The sequence below is a fragment of the Lytechinus pictus genome, chromosome 10 (genome assembly GCF_037042905.1).
Source record: "Lytechinus pictus isolate F3 Inbred chromosome 10, Lp3.0, whole genome shotgun sequence".
NCBI classification, from domain to species: Eukaryota; Metazoa; Echinodermata; class Echinoidea; order Temnopleuroida; family Toxopneustidae; genus Lytechinus; species Lytechinus pictus.
Window position 1 is genome coordinate 32,171,573 of NC_087254.1, and position 17,462 is coordinate 32,189,034.

General features: G+C 37.9%; 2 protein-coding genes across 2 annotated transcripts; both read right to left on the bottom strand.

Moving 5' to 3' along the window:
• Window positions 1-282: 282 nt before the first annotated feature.
• On the bottom strand, window positions 283-6,185 carry LOC129269488 (uncharacterized). Its single transcript, XM_054906995.2, has 2 exons — window positions 5,458-6,185; window positions 283-2,272 (listed from the first exon to the last, which is right to left on the bottom strand). The coding sequence occupies exons 1-2, from the start codon at window positions 5,563-5,565 to the stop codon at window positions 2,015-2,017; spliced, it is 366 nt and encodes a 121-aa protein (XP_054762970.2). The 5' UTR covers window positions 5,566-6,185; the 3' UTR covers window positions 283-2,014.
• A 595-nt stretch (window positions 6,186-6,780) lies between these two features.
• On the bottom strand, window positions 6,781-13,822 carry LOC135155585 (uncharacterized). Its single transcript, XM_064105079.1, has 5 exons — window positions 13,747-13,822; window positions 13,174-13,377; window positions 10,774-11,714; window positions 9,975-10,178; window positions 6,781-8,537 (listed from the first exon to the last, which is right to left on the bottom strand). The coding sequence occupies exons 3-5, from the start codon at window positions 11,011-11,013 to the stop codon at window positions 7,998-8,000; spliced, it is 984 nt and encodes a 327-aa protein (XP_063961149.1). The 5' UTR covers window positions 11,014-11,714; window positions 13,174-13,377; window positions 13,747-13,822; the 3' UTR covers window positions 6,781-7,997.
• Window positions 13,823-17,462: the final 3,640 nt, after the last annotated feature.

Consider the following 17,462-nt stretch of genomic DNA (forward strand, 5'->3'; position numbering starts at 1 on the left):
TTATGCGATTGTTTGTTAAAAACCCTTCTTTTTTAGACACACCGAATCTACTTGCTTCTCATTCCTTTCCAAGTTAGTTATATAACTCCAAGCATTCTCCACCCCCTCTCTCTTGCTTCGCACATACTTCTCCCTTTGCTTTTTTATACCCATCTCGCGCATCCCCTTTCACCAAGAATATCCCCCCACACACACACACACTCACGGTTTCAATAGGCCTATACCATCTCTTTTCCTTTGACAACATAAAGAGCTAATATGAATGTGACATAAATTGATAAATAGAATGAAAAGGGATCAACACTGAAAGTTTTATCAAATCCCGAAGACAATTAACTTATTCCATTTTTAAATTATAAGCATTGTTTCAATGAAACAACAATTAAACAGGTCACCATGAATATGCAACGATCGAGCTGATGATGTCATGTCCCCAATTTCACTTTCCATGTTCTATCATATGAAATCTTTAAATTTCAAACATAAATAAAGATTATCTTCCTTGTAACTAAATGCGTTGCATTTTACAGCAAAGGTGATCTTACACCTTTTTTAAATGAGCAGAAATTACAACACACAAGAAAAAAAAACAATAGTGGTGCGGATTTACGACGTCATGCATTTACAGTTTCAATGAAATCATGCCTTTATCTCGTTATTTTCATGATATTTTACTCCAAATTTGATTATTTGATTCTAATTTTACTTTATCTTTTCAAGTCATATTTGCCACCTATGGTGTAGCATTCATATTTGACTTTACCCAATGATTTCTCATACCGCCGCTTGATTGTCGGTGTCTGTTATTCACCAAGAATTAACCATACATTAACAATATCTGAATGATAAAATCTGACTTGTATTTATTTGTGATATCCTTTGTGGTTCCATTGAATGATATTAATTCTTGAAAATATAACTAAATTAATTAACACATAAAAAGCTTTTTGATAAACTTTAACTTGTTTTCATTTGACAAATTTACATTAAAAAAAGTGCTCACAAAAACACATTAAAATGTTTCATGAAGTTCAATTGTTTAAACAACGAGTTGAATTTACACATAAACAATGATAAAACTGGTTACAAAACTTAAATTAGTATTATACAGGTATTGGATGAATATGCAAAACAAATAGCAAAATTGGCAGCCGAAAGACATACGGTAAAGTTACAACACACAAACGGGGACCCGAACGGGAAAGGGAGGGGGTAGAAATTACTGTAAAAAAAAAAGAGTTTGCGCCTTAAGTCATTCAGGCTTTAATATTAAACATGGATGCAGAAATTACTACGGAAATTCTTATTACAAATAATGCCAACCTAAAGGCGACCGCACACCTTACGATTGGTCTGCGACCCGATTTCAGAATAAAATGTAGTAGAATTTGATGTTAATATTGAGACTTAGAATATCTTACTGGGTAATGTTCTAAATCATCGTACGAATACCTATGTTCAAATATGTGACTATGCTATCATCCTTCTTAGAATAAAAGCAAATTTAATATCTAGTCCTAATGACGTCATAGCAGTCGTACGATTGACTACGATTTGAAACTAATGTGGCCTTTACTCCAAAATAAAAGCTTGCAATCTTTCAAAATGGTTATATTAGTATTCTTTCAATTAATTTTAACCTCAAATGAAATGATATGATTCATTCACATTTTCAGAAAATGATCAAAATGCGATTTGTTCCAAAATCGGATCGCGAACAGTCGTAAGGTGTGCGGTGGCCTTAAGTGAGCAACGAAAACTAACATGAGTTAAAAAATAAACCATGAAAATTCAACCCTTACATAAAAATCTGCCAGTAGGCCTAGCATTAAATCTGCATGTAGATATATAACGTGATGAGCCGTAGTAAATAATCAAATTAAGTGAAGCGGTTTTCATGAGTGCTTTTCTGGACGATAGCAAATTATCGATTTACTATTTTTGTTGGACATTCCCTATATACTATTTGACATGGAAAGACACTCTGCAGACGACTATTATGAAGTCATCTTTCTTATGGCTGCCTCCTGGATGATCTCTTGACCTTCTTTTGGTCACCGCGCATGCTCATCTTGGATCCAAACCTCTCCTGTCCGGCGGCCATCCTCTCACGAAGCTGGGACAACTGGTCAGCATAGGGGGTCTTCAACTTGGACATCTTCTCTCTCAGGTTGTTCTCACCATATTTACGGGCTCTCTTCTCTGCGTCTGCCTGGAACCGTTCAAGATACTCGTTCCGTACTTGCAGCCCCGGCCTCAAGGGCTTCATTTTCTGTTCATTGGAGAGGGTTATAGAAAGGAAAGATGGGAGAAAGGAAAAGATTAAGACGAAGACGTATACGCGTAGACGTAGAAGTAGTAGCCGTAGAAGTAGTAGACGTAGAAGTAGAAGAGTACAAGTGAACGTAGAAGTAGAAGTAGACGGAGAAGTATAACGTAAATATAGAATGTAAAAGTAAACGTAGAAGTAGACATAAAAGTAGAAGTAGAAATAGGAGCAGACGTAGACGTATAGAAGAAGTAGAAGAGAAAGAGGGGGAGGAGAAGGAATAAGGGAGGGGAGGTAGTGTAGAAGATAAAAAATGAAGGAGGAATGAGATGAAAGAGAAAAGAAATCAATCATTAATACGCGGATACCTAACGGAATAGAAAACAAAGAAATAATACCGACAATCCTCTTTCCTTTTAATCATTCTCCAGTCAAAAATTTACACGAAGTCTCATAACTATTGAAACTGATCAATGAGGCGCAACCTTCCAGCCTTGTTTAGGCAATAGTTACCATGTTCATTGACAAAGAAATCACTCAGCTGAGGCAGAATTAAACCTCATAATTACTTGCCCAAACTTGGAAACATTGATCTCTTTCTCGTCAGTAAGCCAAGACATGCATGGTGTCGGGGATAAAAGAAAACTGTAATTCTTTTATATTCTAATCTGGTGAATTATCCATCTTCCGAGTATTAACCCTCAAACTTTTGAGTACGCATTGTATAATGTTTATGCCCGTATGCAGTGACACAATTTATAACAAAATTGCCATAGCGGTTTAAGCTACTGAAATCATTCGATTTTTGTTTGGCTGATATAATAAATTTGTTATAGAAATTGTGCATTTGGTATTATAACAAGTCTTTATGAAACGGGACTCACATTATTTGCATGTATAGGCCTTTACTGTTTTGACGATGGCTGTACACATGCAGTGGGGCTACCTTAAAGGGATCGTTTAACTTTGTGAGCAGCTGATTAAAAAAATTCTCAAACTGAGACGAAACATGTGTATGAGTGCCTGTATTTGTCCTCAAAAACCCTGAAACAGACTTCAATATAGGATGAAAAACTGTAATTTAGATACAAGTAGCAATTTATTAGCTTGATTTTGAGAACCGTCTAGTAGACAGGCTCAGCTTATGACCAGTTTTCTCCAATTCAAAAAGTCCGTTGGCTATGTTGACTGCCTTCTGCTGTGTGTATCTCCTATACACACGCTATTAGCTGCACTGTACATTCAGTGTATACCTTGTACACACTGTATGTAGGTCATGCTGTGTTCATCTAGAGTTAATGTGTTGTGTTGCACAGATTCGCTCTATACACATAGTCATTGAAACCAACTCCCAATTATTTTCAAACTTTGGTTTACATCTCCAATGTTTTAAAATTGATCCTGTAGATATAATACTTTGAAACTTTTGGGATGGTATTTTTACACTATAAGCCTAATGTTTAGCCCATTTTCAAGAACCAAAATGAGAATTTTTTAAATCAGAACAAAGTGAAATGATCACTTTAATCAGGTCCTAGGTCTAAAATACCAAATCTAATTAGTCTTGATAAAATCATATTAAAAAACATTTAGGTTTATATTGAGACACCGACTGTCAAGCAGGGAATCGTTAGTGAGTAGTGAGACATTTCCCTGATCATAGCATGGTTGCAGGAATGCAGCAGTTCAGGAGAGGGCTTCACGCTTATCGATTATGCTGCTCTATAGGGTTTTTAATTATTAATACCCCCCACCTTGCCTCGACAATACTTAACTCCCTTCCCTCATTCTTGCCCGTTTCCTCCGAACTCGACTAACTCGTTCTCTCGACTTACTCTCTCTGCTAAATCACCCTCTTTCCCTCGATGGGATCAGAGTTCCTTTTACGACAGCCACCCAAAGTATATAATTACAGGCAGAGGCGATCGCCCCACCAATTAAAATATTGGGGGGTAAACATATCATTTTGCCCCCCCAATAATTTCGGATATGCATTAAAAAAAAACAAGATTGTAATGTTCAGCAAGCGAGATTGAGATACACAACTCGTTCTTTATTTAAAATCGTGCTCAAAATGTCCGCTTTTCAGATTGGAATATAAAAAATTTCAGCTCGCGCTTCGCGCTCGCATCATTTCTGTAGCAAAAACCCATACTTTTCATGATTAAATTGGTAAATGTAAATGTCCCGTCTTCAGTTCTAAGCCTCAAAAGAACTGCTTCAATTTGCAATCATCTTTTCTTGGATATATAGCTTGTTCTTTATAAAAAACGTCCAGTAAACTGTCATTTTTTCAGATCGAAATATCAAAATTTTCAGCTCGCGCTTCGCATCTATTCTCTTTTAGATACAAATCTTAATCATTGGTACCAAAAATGCTTAGAATATCAAGTTTTCAGCTCAGAATATAAAGAAATTTGAGCTCCCTCTCGGCACTCGTACTATCTGTGTAGTGAGATACGTGTCTGTGTCTCATGAGTCATTATGTCATATATATATATATATATATATATATAGAAATAGTCTGCTTCGGCATAAGGAATGAAATAATCACAAAAGGTTTAGTAAATTTACTAAGCCTTTACTAAATCGACGGCATTTACTAAACCTTTTGTGATTATATATATATATATATATATATATATATATATACATATATATATATATGGGTGTGTGTGTGTGTGTGTGTATGTAATATATATATATATATATATATATGGGTGTGTGTATATAATATATATATATATATATATATATATATATATGTGTGTGTGTGTGTGTGTGTATGTGTGGGTGTGTGGGTGTTTTGTACGATCGAGCGCCTTTGGAACGTTAATGATTTTGCCCCCCCAATCTGAAAAATGGATCGACGCCCCTGATTACAGGGTAAGGGTTAAGTTTAGGGTTAGGGTGGCTGTCGCGATAGGAACTCTTTTTCGCCCTCGACTTCTACTGGCTCGTCCCATATTAATTCGTTCCCTCGACTTATAACTGATTTCCACGTCTTGCTTACTTGTTCTCCCGTCTTACCCCTTGACTTACTTGCGGTGATTTAGTTGGAGGATTGGGAAACGAGGAAGTAAGTCATGGGAGCGAGTGTGGAGAATTTTGGAAAGTAAAAACACGCCATGTCACCGCAAGGGCTCCGTAATTAAGTTTCCACCCAGAATTATACCAATCATTCTCACCTCCATTCTCTGCATACCACGACGATCAGCAAAGTCCTGCCTTGGATTCATGGCCAAGGTAGCCCCGACGAGTGTCAGGACGAGAACGATCGCTAGTGTCTGATGCATCTTGAGATTTCAATCTCCTCCAGAAGATAAATTACCAAGAAAATTGAGGGTTGGTGTGTCGTTGAAAGAGTCTTGTCTACACGGCTTGTTTATCCCAACTGCGCCTCTATCGTATCTTCTATAGCTCTACGTGTACTGGTACCAAAAAGGGGTGTATTCCGAATCTGTAACAAAGGATTTTTTCCTCTTTATTGTTCCCGGTTTGAAGCTCGAGTTCTCGCTCACCAAAGCGTGTCCACCAATAAAGCAACCACTGGTCCAATAGAGTAATATTATCACGTCAGCAAACAATCAAGCGCTTCTTTCCTCAAAAAGCCAGGGTGTGTGTTATAGCACAAATACATATTTTTCCGAAGAGGGTTCAGGTTTTATATGAAAAAATCAAACAAATAAAAGAAATACAAGCATCGACGAACTTACCTTTGGAACAAATAAAGTTGTCTAGCAGCGCTTTCAGAACATGAACTATATACTCCATCACGCAATGCGGGGGAGACGAAAGTTGCGTTTTTTTATCGCGTGACAAGCACGCTTGACAAGACAGTCAACTCATGCAAGGAAAGTGTGAAGAAAAAACAAATCTTGAGTATATCTTTTAATTCTTTACGAAATAAACAAGCAATATCATCATTTGGTATACATAGAAAATAGTATACAGTGAGAGACATATTCCATGCCGGTCTATAACAGATGAAGGCAGTCCCTGTTACCGAGAAAGAGAAAAAAAATAAACGTTAAAAATTATACCATGATGATTTTGATAGTGATGATGATGTTATAACAATCCGATGAGTATAATAACAATGATCATGATTATTATTGTTAGCACACAACTCGGTATTTTCCTGTGATCTCCATAGCCTTTTTTTCGAATCCAGTTATATACATCCACTTTTGAAAGTTTAAGGACAAGGATTCCCGTTCTAACTTATCATGGAAATTAACATCAATGGGAAGAATATTATTTGATTATCATAATTCCATCCGAGATGGTGTGATTCAAGGATGGGTAACTGTCAACCCGCATATCGTGTTTAACATGCAAAATGTGCGTATTATAGACGATAGTGCGAGCGCGTGAGTAATTCTTAGATGCCCAAAGTGTCTTCATATGCATTTTATACAGCCGCTTAAACACTAGTCTTATCTCCCCCGAAGAAATTTTTTGGCTCTTTTGTGAAAACAAAAAACAAAAAACAAAAAAACACACATGTTCATTAGCAATGATAAGCTTTATTCAATCGATTCACAATACTGGCATATCAGACCTTGGAATGAATACCACTACAAAAGTTGTGGGCGATTTGCGGTATTATACCCACTTCCCATAAAAAACCATAATGTACATATCATTAAAATTAATTAAATAATTTCAACTAGTATCAAATATAAGAGGTATAGATCGTGGAACTAGTACTTTTTTATTGCAGATATATCAGGAAGTTACATCCTGATAAAGCAAAATCTTTTGTTTTGCTTTGTTTGCTAGCATTTTTTTTTATATAAAGAATTAGTGTTTACATTAACCTTCAAATATAGACCAATAAAATTAACCGCAGTGAAATAATTCTGACTAGGCCTATACGATTGTTCCATCACCCTTAGGTTGGAGGGGTACACTGGCAGAATACGAAATGGGGGTGCTGGGACTAATGCTGAAAAATAGGATTTAAACATCATTGTAATGTACTTTTAACACGTTCAGATTTTTCCTTGAAAACATGACCGGTTAGACTTTATTTTGCCAAGCCGTTTGACTAAGTATTGTACCCTTTTAGAATTTTCCTCTTTTTAGGGGAGGGGGGTGGGGGGCTTTGCGCTCTCACAATGTTTAAAGAACCGTTTTTTGTAGTCAAAAACTCAGCCACCCAATATGTTGCCTCATTACGCCACAGGAAGCGCATACCACTAAACCCATATTCAGGCCTATACTCGACCGCTTCTCTCACGAAAAAAAAAACTGGAGGTCCACTTTTTGTTCAAAATTTAACGCCCCACCCCCTTCGGAAAAACGTCCGCACAGTTACGTACCTGACACGTCAGTCTCATGAACGGGAGATTTCGCCTCCTTTTGAAGCCCCCATGTCTTATGGCCAATATGACCGAACTACAATCGATGATTCCTCTGTTTCCATTTCCAATTTTTATTTTACAAAATAGTGACAAAGCAATAGAATGCATAGGTATTAGCACTATGTCTTCTCCTATTGTGAAGTAGCAAGTGCAGACAAAGTAATGCGACACTGAGAAGATCAGTCTACAATATTGCATATTGTTTTAGGAAATGTAGTTTTTCTCCTAAGTAAAGTGGGGAAGTGGATCTTGAGTCTATATGAGATGAAATAGAAGCCTATATGGAAAATGGTCTTCGTCGTGTCACTCAAGTGACACGAAAGTAACCCAATCTTCCATTTCTCACAATCACAGATTCATCAATCTTTGATATAACGACCTCCAATTTTCTGCAACACAAGGAATGCATCGTTAAGAAGCTGTTGCCGAATGTCCTCACGAGTCCGTTTCTCCTCTGGCATCGATTGGGCGTGTCTGCGGACGCATTTGACCCCATCGTCTCGCACAGATCTTATAGAGGGTGGAGTTTCTTTGCGTGTTCCCGTCGCCTCTTCCACTTGATTGGTCGAGAAGTTTTGGCGTCCATCACTAGTCGAAGTGCAGGCTCGGCGGAGGGGCGTGGCATCGTTGTAGGTTTCTCCGTGGTTGGGTACACTGTCAATGCGCCCTATTCTGTCAAACAAATTCCCTCCGCTCCTCACATTTGGAGTTGAATTTCCATCGGCCCTTCTGGTGTTTGAAATTCCATTTTCGAATTGGGCATTTTTCGTGATTTTTGCGGTGGAATCATGTGAATTTATGGAATTCTCGGGTATAGTCGATCCTGACTCGCAGGTATCTATGCAGAAGCGGGAATTAACCGGGTTCCTGGTATTCTGCAGAAAGGGTGACGAATGGCCCTGCAGAAGAAAACATTTCTTATGAATACGTGTATAGTAGTTTCACATTAAAAAAAAATGTAGGCCTATTTACACGGGGGTCACAATGGATGAAAATGCGTTAATTTCTAAATCAACATTCTAGATTTTAATCTTAAATGCATTGCTTTGAAATAGTCACAATGAAAATTATGGGTCTACTTCCTAAATCATGCAGTAATAAGTCAAATCAGTATACATGACAATAGTGGGAGGCTGCAATATTATATAGGTTTGTGATTTCGAGGCAAGTATGGAGAGAGTGGGGTAAACGAGGCTCGGGGTAAATAAGGCCCCTGTTGTAGATTTTAGCTCACTGCTCAAGTTTACAAGTGTATCAAGGGGGTTGCTGTTTGAGTAGTATGTGAGACAGTTCCTTTGCACATAATTATCTTGAGCATAAACAATGTCTCATAGCAAAATGCACATAGCCAGGAGCACAAACCTAGCACCACATCAAAATAAAGCAAATAAGGCCCCTGACAACAATGTTTAATGCTCATAAATATGCAAATGAGATTTATTAGTTCTCCGTATTGCATAATGTAGGTCTACTCAGTGTAGACCTAGTATTAGACATCTTATCATGTTTTTACTGCTATGCATTAAAAAGATATGATTGGAATTATGAAAGGGGGGTCCATTATTTACCCCACTCTCCCCTAGTTTTACAGTCTGTCTCCACGGCTGATCAAAATTAATTTGTACCTGAGAGCTTTTTGACTGGCATCTCGGCCCAAGTGAAACCATCGAATTGCATGCAGAGACAAATGTAAAAACGCCCTCTATATAATTCTGTTATCATTCATCATTTCCATGTTAGTGTTATGATTGAAAGACAAAACACGGAGTATAATTAATAAAAAGAACGTATAACGACCCTTCGCAAATATGTTTTCTTTAAAAAAAAACAGCTCATCAGGTTTTTAGAAATATAGTCATGATCAGTCAACGCATTCCTTTCAAATATCCTGCGAGATAACCCTGGGAAGCAGGGGTGATGGAGGTGCCCCCCAAAATTCCTTGGGGTGCTGCGTGTATTATTCTCCATACACTGTTAAACAATTTATCCTTAAAAATGAAAGAAGTTCCTGCAGCAGAGTCTCGAGAACACCTGTAATCTTACCAGATTGCGTTTGGTATTTGGTGTATATGGAACCTTACAAATTTCCTTAAATAAAACATTTTCCCCCTTTTTAAACTTCTGTTAAATTGTAGAAAAATTCCTGTTTTATGAATTACAGAATGATTCTGTTATTGCTTTCTGCAAAATCTTGTTTTTTCCCCTCTAAAATCAGGTTTTTTTAAACAGTGTAGACAGAACCCAGCCCCCAAGCATTCTTAAAGAATTTTTTTTTTTTAATTTACATCAGCTTCCCCACTTTATAAATCATTCCCAGAGCCCTGGCGAGACCATACCGTATCTAAATCAAGATCTTTAGCAAGCTGCAGAGCATGGTCCAGTCTCTGAATTTCCCTCTTCAGCTCAAAGTTTTCTTCGCGGAGTCGAAAGAGCTCAGAAAACTTCGAATGTTCTCGGCGATCGTCGACATTCTTCGACGAGTCTTCCGACGATGTGCATTTCCGATGATCCGCCAGATTCTTTATTTTTCCGTGCAAAGCCTGTATAATCAAACCATGAAACGATCAATCATTCTTATCGTCAGTCTCGATATCGCCCTATACACAAAAAAGTTACATCAATTAATGGCGGTTTCGCTTGAATTATTTTCATTTTCGATGCAAACTGTGAGATTTATTAACTGACTTTTGTATGAGCATTAAGTTAGTATTAACTCAGTCATGGACGTTGCAATATTTGAGGGGGGGGGGGGGTTGATAAGGAAGCAAGATGATGATCCACAGGAAAGGTCATTTTATTTACAAAATGAAAAAGTACTGTACTTTTAACACGTTCAGATTTTTCCTTGAAAACATGACCGGTTAGACTTAGTATTGTACCCTTTTAGAATTTTCCTCTTTTTAGGGGAGGGGGGGGGGCTTTGCGCTCTCACAATGTAAAAAAAAAACCGTTTATTGTAGTAAAAAACTCAGCCACCTAATATCTTGCCTCATCACGCCACAGGAAGCGCATACCACTGAACCCATATTCAGGCCTATACTCGACCGCTTCTCACAAAAAAAGACTCGAGGTCCACTTTTTGTTCAAAATTTAACGCCCCATCCCCTTCGGAAAAACGTCCGCACAGTTACGTACCTGACACGTCAGTCTCATGAACGGGAGATTTCGCCTCCTTTTGAAGCCCCCATGTCTTATGGCCAATATGACCGAACTACAATCGATGTTTCCTCTGTTTCCATTTCCAATTTTTATTTTACAAAATAGTGACAAAGCAATAGAATGCATAGGTATTAGCACTATGTCTTCTCCTATTGTGAAGTAGCAAGTGCAGACAAAGTAATGCGACACTGAGAAGATCAGTCTACAATATTGCATATTGTTTTAGGAAATGTAGTTTTTCTCCTAAGTAAAGTGGGGAAGTGGATCTTGAGTCTATATGAGATAAAATAGAAGCCTATATGGAAAATGGTCTTCGTCGTGTCACTCAAGTGACACGAAAGTAACCCAATCTTCCATTTCTCACAATCACAGATTCATCAATCTTTGATATAACGACCTCCAGTTTTCTGCAACACAAGGAATGCATCGTTAAGAAGCTGTTGCCGAATGTCCTCACGAGTTCGCTTCTCCTCTGGCATCGATTGGGCGTGTCTGCGGACGCATTTGACCCCATCGTTTCGCATAGATCTTATAGAGGGTGGAGTTTCTTTGCATGTTCCCGTCGCCTCTTCCACTTGATTGGTCGAGAAGTTTTGGCGTCCATCACTAGTCGAAGTGCAGGCTCGGCGGAGGGGCGTGGCATCGTTGTAGGTTTCTCCGTGGTTGGGTACACTGTCAATGCGCCCTATTCTGTCAAACATATTCCCTCCGCTCCTCATATTTGGAGTTGAATTTCCATCGGCCCTTCTGGTGTTTGAAATTCCATTTTCGAATTGGGCATTTCTCGTGATTTTTGCGGTGGAATCATGTGAAATTATGGAATTCTCGGGTATAGTCGATCCTGACGCGCAGGTATCTCTGCAGAAGCGGGAATTAACCGGGTTCCTGGTATTCTGCAGAAAGGGTGACGAATGGCCCTGTAGAAGAAAACATTTCTTATGATTACGTGTAGTAGTTTCACAATAAAAAAAAATGTAGGCCTATTTACACGGGGGTCACAATGGATGAAAATGCGTTAATTTCTAAATCAACATTCTAGATTTTAATCTTAAATGCATTGCTTTGAAATAGTCACAATGAAAATTATGGGTCTACTTCCTAAATCATGCAGTAATAAGTCAAATCAGTATACATGACAATAGTGGGAGGCTGCAATATTATATAGGTTTGTGATTTCGAGGCAAGTATGGAGAGAGTGGGGTAAATGAGGCTCGGGGTAAATACGGCCCCTGTTGTAGATTTTAGCTCACTGCTCAAGTTTACAAGTGTCAAGGGGGTTGCTGTTTGAGTAGTATGTGAGACAGTTCCTTAGCACATAATTATCTTGAGCATAAACAATGTCTCATAGCAAAATGCACATAGCCAGGAGGAGCACAAACCTAGCACCACATCAAAATAAAGCAAATAAGGCCCCTGACAACAATGTTTAATGCTCATTAATATGCAAATGAGATTAATTAGTTCTCCGTATTGCATAATGTAGGTCTACTCAGTGTATATAGACCTAGTATTAGACATCTTATCATGTTTCTACTGCTATGCATTAAAAAAGATATGATTGGAATTATGAAAGGGGGGTCCATTATTTACCCCACTCTCCCCTAGTTTTACAGTCTGTCTCCACAGCTGATCAAAATTAATTTGTACCTGAGAGCTTTTTGACTGGCATCTCGGCCCAAGTGAAACCATCGAATTGCATGCAGAGACAAATGTAAAAACGCCCTCTATATAATTCTGTTATCATTCATGTTAGTGTTATGATTGAAAGACAAAACACGAAGTATAATTGATAAAAAGAACGTATAACGACCCTTCGCAGATCTGTTTTCTTTAAAAAAAACAGCTCATCAGGTTTTTAGAAATATAGTCATGATCAGTCAACGCATTCCTTTCAAATATCCTGCGAGATAACCCTGGGAAGCAGGGGTGATGGAGGTGCCCCCCAAAATTCCTTGGGGTGCTGCGTGTCCATACACTGTTAGAAAATTTATCCTTAAAAATGAAAGAAGTTCCTGCAGCAGAGTCTCGAGAACATCTGTAATCTTACCAGATTGCGTAATTCTACATTGTATCATGTAAAATTACAGGAAATTGGTATTTGGTGTATGGAACCTTACAAATTTCCTTAAATAAAACATTTTCCCCCTTTTTAAACTTCTGTTAAATTGTAGAAAAATTCCTGTTTTATGAATTTACAAAATGATTCTGTTATTGCTTTCTGCAAAATCTTGTTTTTTCCCCCTCTAAAATCAGGTTTTTTTAAACAGTGTAGACAGAACCCAACCCCCAAGCATTCTTAAAGGATATTTTTTTTTTCAAATTTACATCAGCTTCCCCACTTTATAAATCATTCCCCGAGCCCTGGCGAGACCATACCGTATCTAAATCAAGATCTTTAGCAAGCTGCAGAGCATGGTCCAGTCTCTGAATTTCCCTCTTCAGCTCAAAGTTTTCTTCGCGGAGTCGAAAGAGCTCGGAAAACTTCGAATGTTCTCGGCGATCGTCGACATTCTTCGACGAGTCTTCCGACGGTGTGCATTTCCGATGATCCGCCAGATTCTTTATTTTTCCGTGCAAAGCCTGTATAATCAAACCATGAAACGATCAATCATTCTTATCGTCAGTCTCGATATCGCCCTATACACAACAAAAGTTACATAAATTAATGGCGGTTTCGCTTGAATTATTTTCATTTTCGATGCAAACTGTGAGATTTATTAACTGACTTTTGTATAAGCATTAAGTTAGTATTAACTCAGTCATGGACGTTGCAATATTTTTTCGGGGGAGGGGGGTTGATAAGGAAGCAAGATGATGATCCACAGGAAAGGTCATTTTATTTACAAAATGAAAAATAAATTAGGTGCAATGTACATAATCAATTGTCACCCCTCCCCCCCCCCCCGATTGGGATAAAAAAGTCATCCAAAAGAAATGGATGTTGCTTACCTTAACAAAACTTTCCAAAGCGTCTTGTCTCACTGTAATCTTATACAGTGCAGAGAGCACTAAATCGCTAAGTTCCTGTTGATAAAAACAGATTTACAATGTTCTTACAAGAAAAAAATAAATGTTAATACTGCCATATACTTTATATAATGGGGAGCACTTAACACCTCACCCACCAAAAATGAGAGAGAAACAAATTAGGGGCTATGGTAAATGTACGAACCCCGCGGGGGAGAGGGGCAGTCTAATATATTGCTGTACACAGGCTGTACACATGCATGACCCCCAAAACGCTTTTAAAGGGGTGGTTTTTTTTCAGTTTTGGACGCGGGCCGCGCGTGCACTTACTCGTTAAGGGTATCAAAAACACCGATTTTCAAGGAAATGGGTGGTTTTGATAGACTGCATGGTCAAACGGCCGGGGTCAAACGTATTTTTTCTAAAGCTTTTTAAAGACTATATATAGCCAAACGTGTTTAGGGTATGTTTTCCCCAAGATTTTTTCTCCGGGGTCATATACTGGCGACAACTTGTTTAGGGGCCAAAATGTGTAAATAAAGCCCGCGAAAAACTTATTTAAGGGGTGTTTGGAAATAATTTGGTCACGCATGTGTACAGCAATACAAGTTGACTGCCCCCCCCCCCCCTCCGGGTACGAACCAGCTTCCCTGTTTAGGCTGTTTCTATCTAGATTTTGTGTGTCCGGACAGTTGGTTTTAAACAGCCATTTGGAAAACTCAAACCAGCTAAGTCTCATCAATTTTTAGAACAAAATGTTAAGTAATATTAAAAAGAACAAAATTGAAGAAGAAAAGAAGTAAAAAAAGAGGGCTTCAAAATGTTAAAGTGTCCGGACACTTACCCCCGCACCCCACCACCCCCCTCATTTCTCAAGGCCGGAAATCGCCCCCCCCCCCCCACCCAAGGTAGGGGAACCATGCAGGGCCGGTTTCGACCAAAATAAATTTGACAAGCAAAAAAAAAGGTTCTCATCAAAAAAGTAAGGTCATAAAATAATGTTTCATTTCGATTTGGAATGATGTATTTCTTTCCATCATTAAGGCCAAAATAGTAGGGGGACATTTGATATTGTGCCCCCCTACTATTTTGGGTATAGGGGAAGCGTCCCGCTGGGATTTCCGCCCATGCCCATTCTACAAAACGTTAGGCAATATTATGGAGAACAAAATTGAAGAAGATTACAAAGTATTGTAGGCCTATTCATGTATACCCAGTTGTTGTGTGTCCGGACAGGTTGTGTGTCCGGAGAAAGTCATTTGGAAAAAATTACAAGCGAAGTTTCATCAATTTTTAGTACAAAATGTTAGGAAATATTATAAAGAACAAAATAGAAGATGATTACAAGTATTGAATTCATATTTTTAGTGTAATCCAAAGACAAAAATAAAGGCTTCAAAAAGATAAACTGTCCGGACACCCGACCCCTATCCTACCGGTAATCCAAAGACAAAAAAAAGAAGGCTTTAAATTTTTAACGTGTCCGGAAACTTACCTCCCCCCTCCTACAAAATGTTAGGGGCCTAGGCAATATTAAATAGAACAAAATTGAAGATTACAAAGTATTGAAAGCATATATTTTGAGTAATCCAAAGACAAAATAAAAAAGGCTTCAAAATTTTAAAGTGTCCAGACATCCGATCCCATCCTACCTCCTCAAGTCCCAAACGACTAAAAATAAACCTCTCCCCCTTTTTTTGCATCCTCGGCCTCCATCTCGCCACAAAATCAACCCACACAAGAAGCCTATTCACTCACCTCAGCAGTCATGCCTGAACTTATTATTTTTTCTTTACGAGTTGACCGTTGTTTTTAATTCAAGTCACTTGAAATCCTACAGCTAGCAAATTTTCATGCAATGTGTGTGCCCCTTTTTGGGCATGGGGCGCCGGGCCGTATCTCGGGGCCGGGCATGCGCTTTTACCTGTGCGCGACAGAATTGAGCAATTAGGGACGCAGGCGCGCAATAAAAGAGAGAGGGAGAGATAGAGAGAGAGAGTGAGAGGGGGGGGGGGGGGGTCGAGGTGCATGATTTGGACCGGTGATTATCATTAAACAATGCTAAAAACAAAGGTTATATTATACACACAAACGCAACAATTAGGGGGTGTATCATTAGGTAAAAAAGACAAATCATGAATAAGTCGAACTAAAAAGGTAATCAAAGAAACAGTCGGTCGTTAAATGCTTTTAAATCAGAATTTAATTAAATTTATAGCAAGTGGAACGCCTCTGGCAGTCTATAGCCTGCATTACGCGATTCGATATAGCAGCAGTGCTGAATTGAAAACAGCTATTAAATAATTATTCACAAAAGAAAACACTGATAATAAAATACTATGTCGATTGACCCAACATGACCTTTGACCATGATCATGTGACCTCAGACAGGTGCAAAACAGTCATTCATACTTGATTACCCTTATGTCCCAAGTTTCATGAACTAGATCCATAAAATGTTAAAGTTATGATGACAATACAACAAATACCCCCAACATGGTCAAAGTTCGTTGACCCTAAGTGACCTTTGACCTTGGTCATGTGACCTGAAACTCAGGCAGGATCTTCAGTGATACACTATCACCCTTATATTCAAGTTTCATGAACTAGGTCCATATACTTTAGAAGTTATGACGACATTTCAAAAACTTAACCTTGGTTAAGATTTCGATATTGATTCCCCCAACATGGTCTAAGTTCATTGACCCTAAATGACCTTTGAACTTGGTCATGTGACCTGAAACTCGGGCAGGATGTTCAGTAATAATATAGTTCTTGATTACCCTTATTGCCAAGTTTCATGATCTAGGTTCATATACTTTCTAAGTTATGATGACATTTCAAAAACTTAACCTTGGTTAAGATTTCAATGTTGACGATGCCGCCGTCGGAAAAGCGGCGCCTATAGTCTTTTGAAAATTGAAGGAAATTATGATTTTCCGTATTTCGTATAAAGCAATCAAAATATATGAAGCAAATTAGTCATTTTAAAGCCTGTGGATGTTTCACAAAGATTTAAGTTTTATATCAATTTTATTTCATTGGGTTAGGACGAACTTCATATGATTTTTTTTTCAAAATCGTTTTTGGGTTTGTTTATGAGGGTTTCGTTTATTTTTAAACCAATTGATTCATTGTTTATATTTTATTGTATATCTTTTTTGTAAGTCTTTTTTTTCAAATGTTTTGGGTTCCATATCTATATAGATATGTATATTAAGTGAATATTTAATTTGTGCTATTGATTATGTTAATATTAATGATTCAATTATATCAATTATAACAAATTGTATATGACAGGGCCGTTGTGGAAAGCAATTTTGTAACTGACAGTGCCACCCTGTATGAATAAAACTACAAATAAATAATTAAAAAATGCACTGCACCCCCCCTTCCCACAAAAAGTAGAAATTTAAAAAAATAAACTAATTTAAAGAAAATACAGATTATTATGCCCAAAGTCTACTCAATCTTATAGATTGATGTGTTTCATTCACGTACTTATGCCTTCTATTTCCATTCAAATAAGCAATAAAATACCCTATTACAGAGAAAACACTGAGGGCAGCATCATCAAAGTTTTTCTTAACAATTTGAAATAAATTCGGAGAGAATGTGGTCTCCAGCTACACCAATAGACCAGTTCGTAGTTACATCAGGGACAATTTTGGTCAAATTACCTTTCATTTATTTCATTA

Coding starts and splice junctions, on each gene's coding strand:
- LOC129269488 (XM_054906995.2), bottom strand. CDS start 5,565: ATGCATCAGACACTAGCGATCGTTCTCGTCCTGACACTCGTCGGGGCT. Junction 2,273..5,457: donor GTGGTATGCAGAGAATGGAG/GTGAGAATGATT, acceptor TCCAATGAACAG/AAAATGAAGCCCTTGAGGCC.
- LOC135155585 (XM_064105079.1), bottom strand. CDS start 11,013: ATGCAATATTGTAGACTGATCTTCTCAGTGTCGCATTACTTTGTCTGC. Junction 10,179..10,773: donor TCATGAGACTGACGTGTCAG/GTACGTAACTGT, acceptor TTGATTATACAG/GCTTTGCACGGAAAAATAAA. Junction 8,538..9,974: donor AAGATCTTGATTTAGATACG/GTATGGTCTCGC, acceptor TTTCTTCTGCAG/GGCCATTCGTCACCCTTTCT.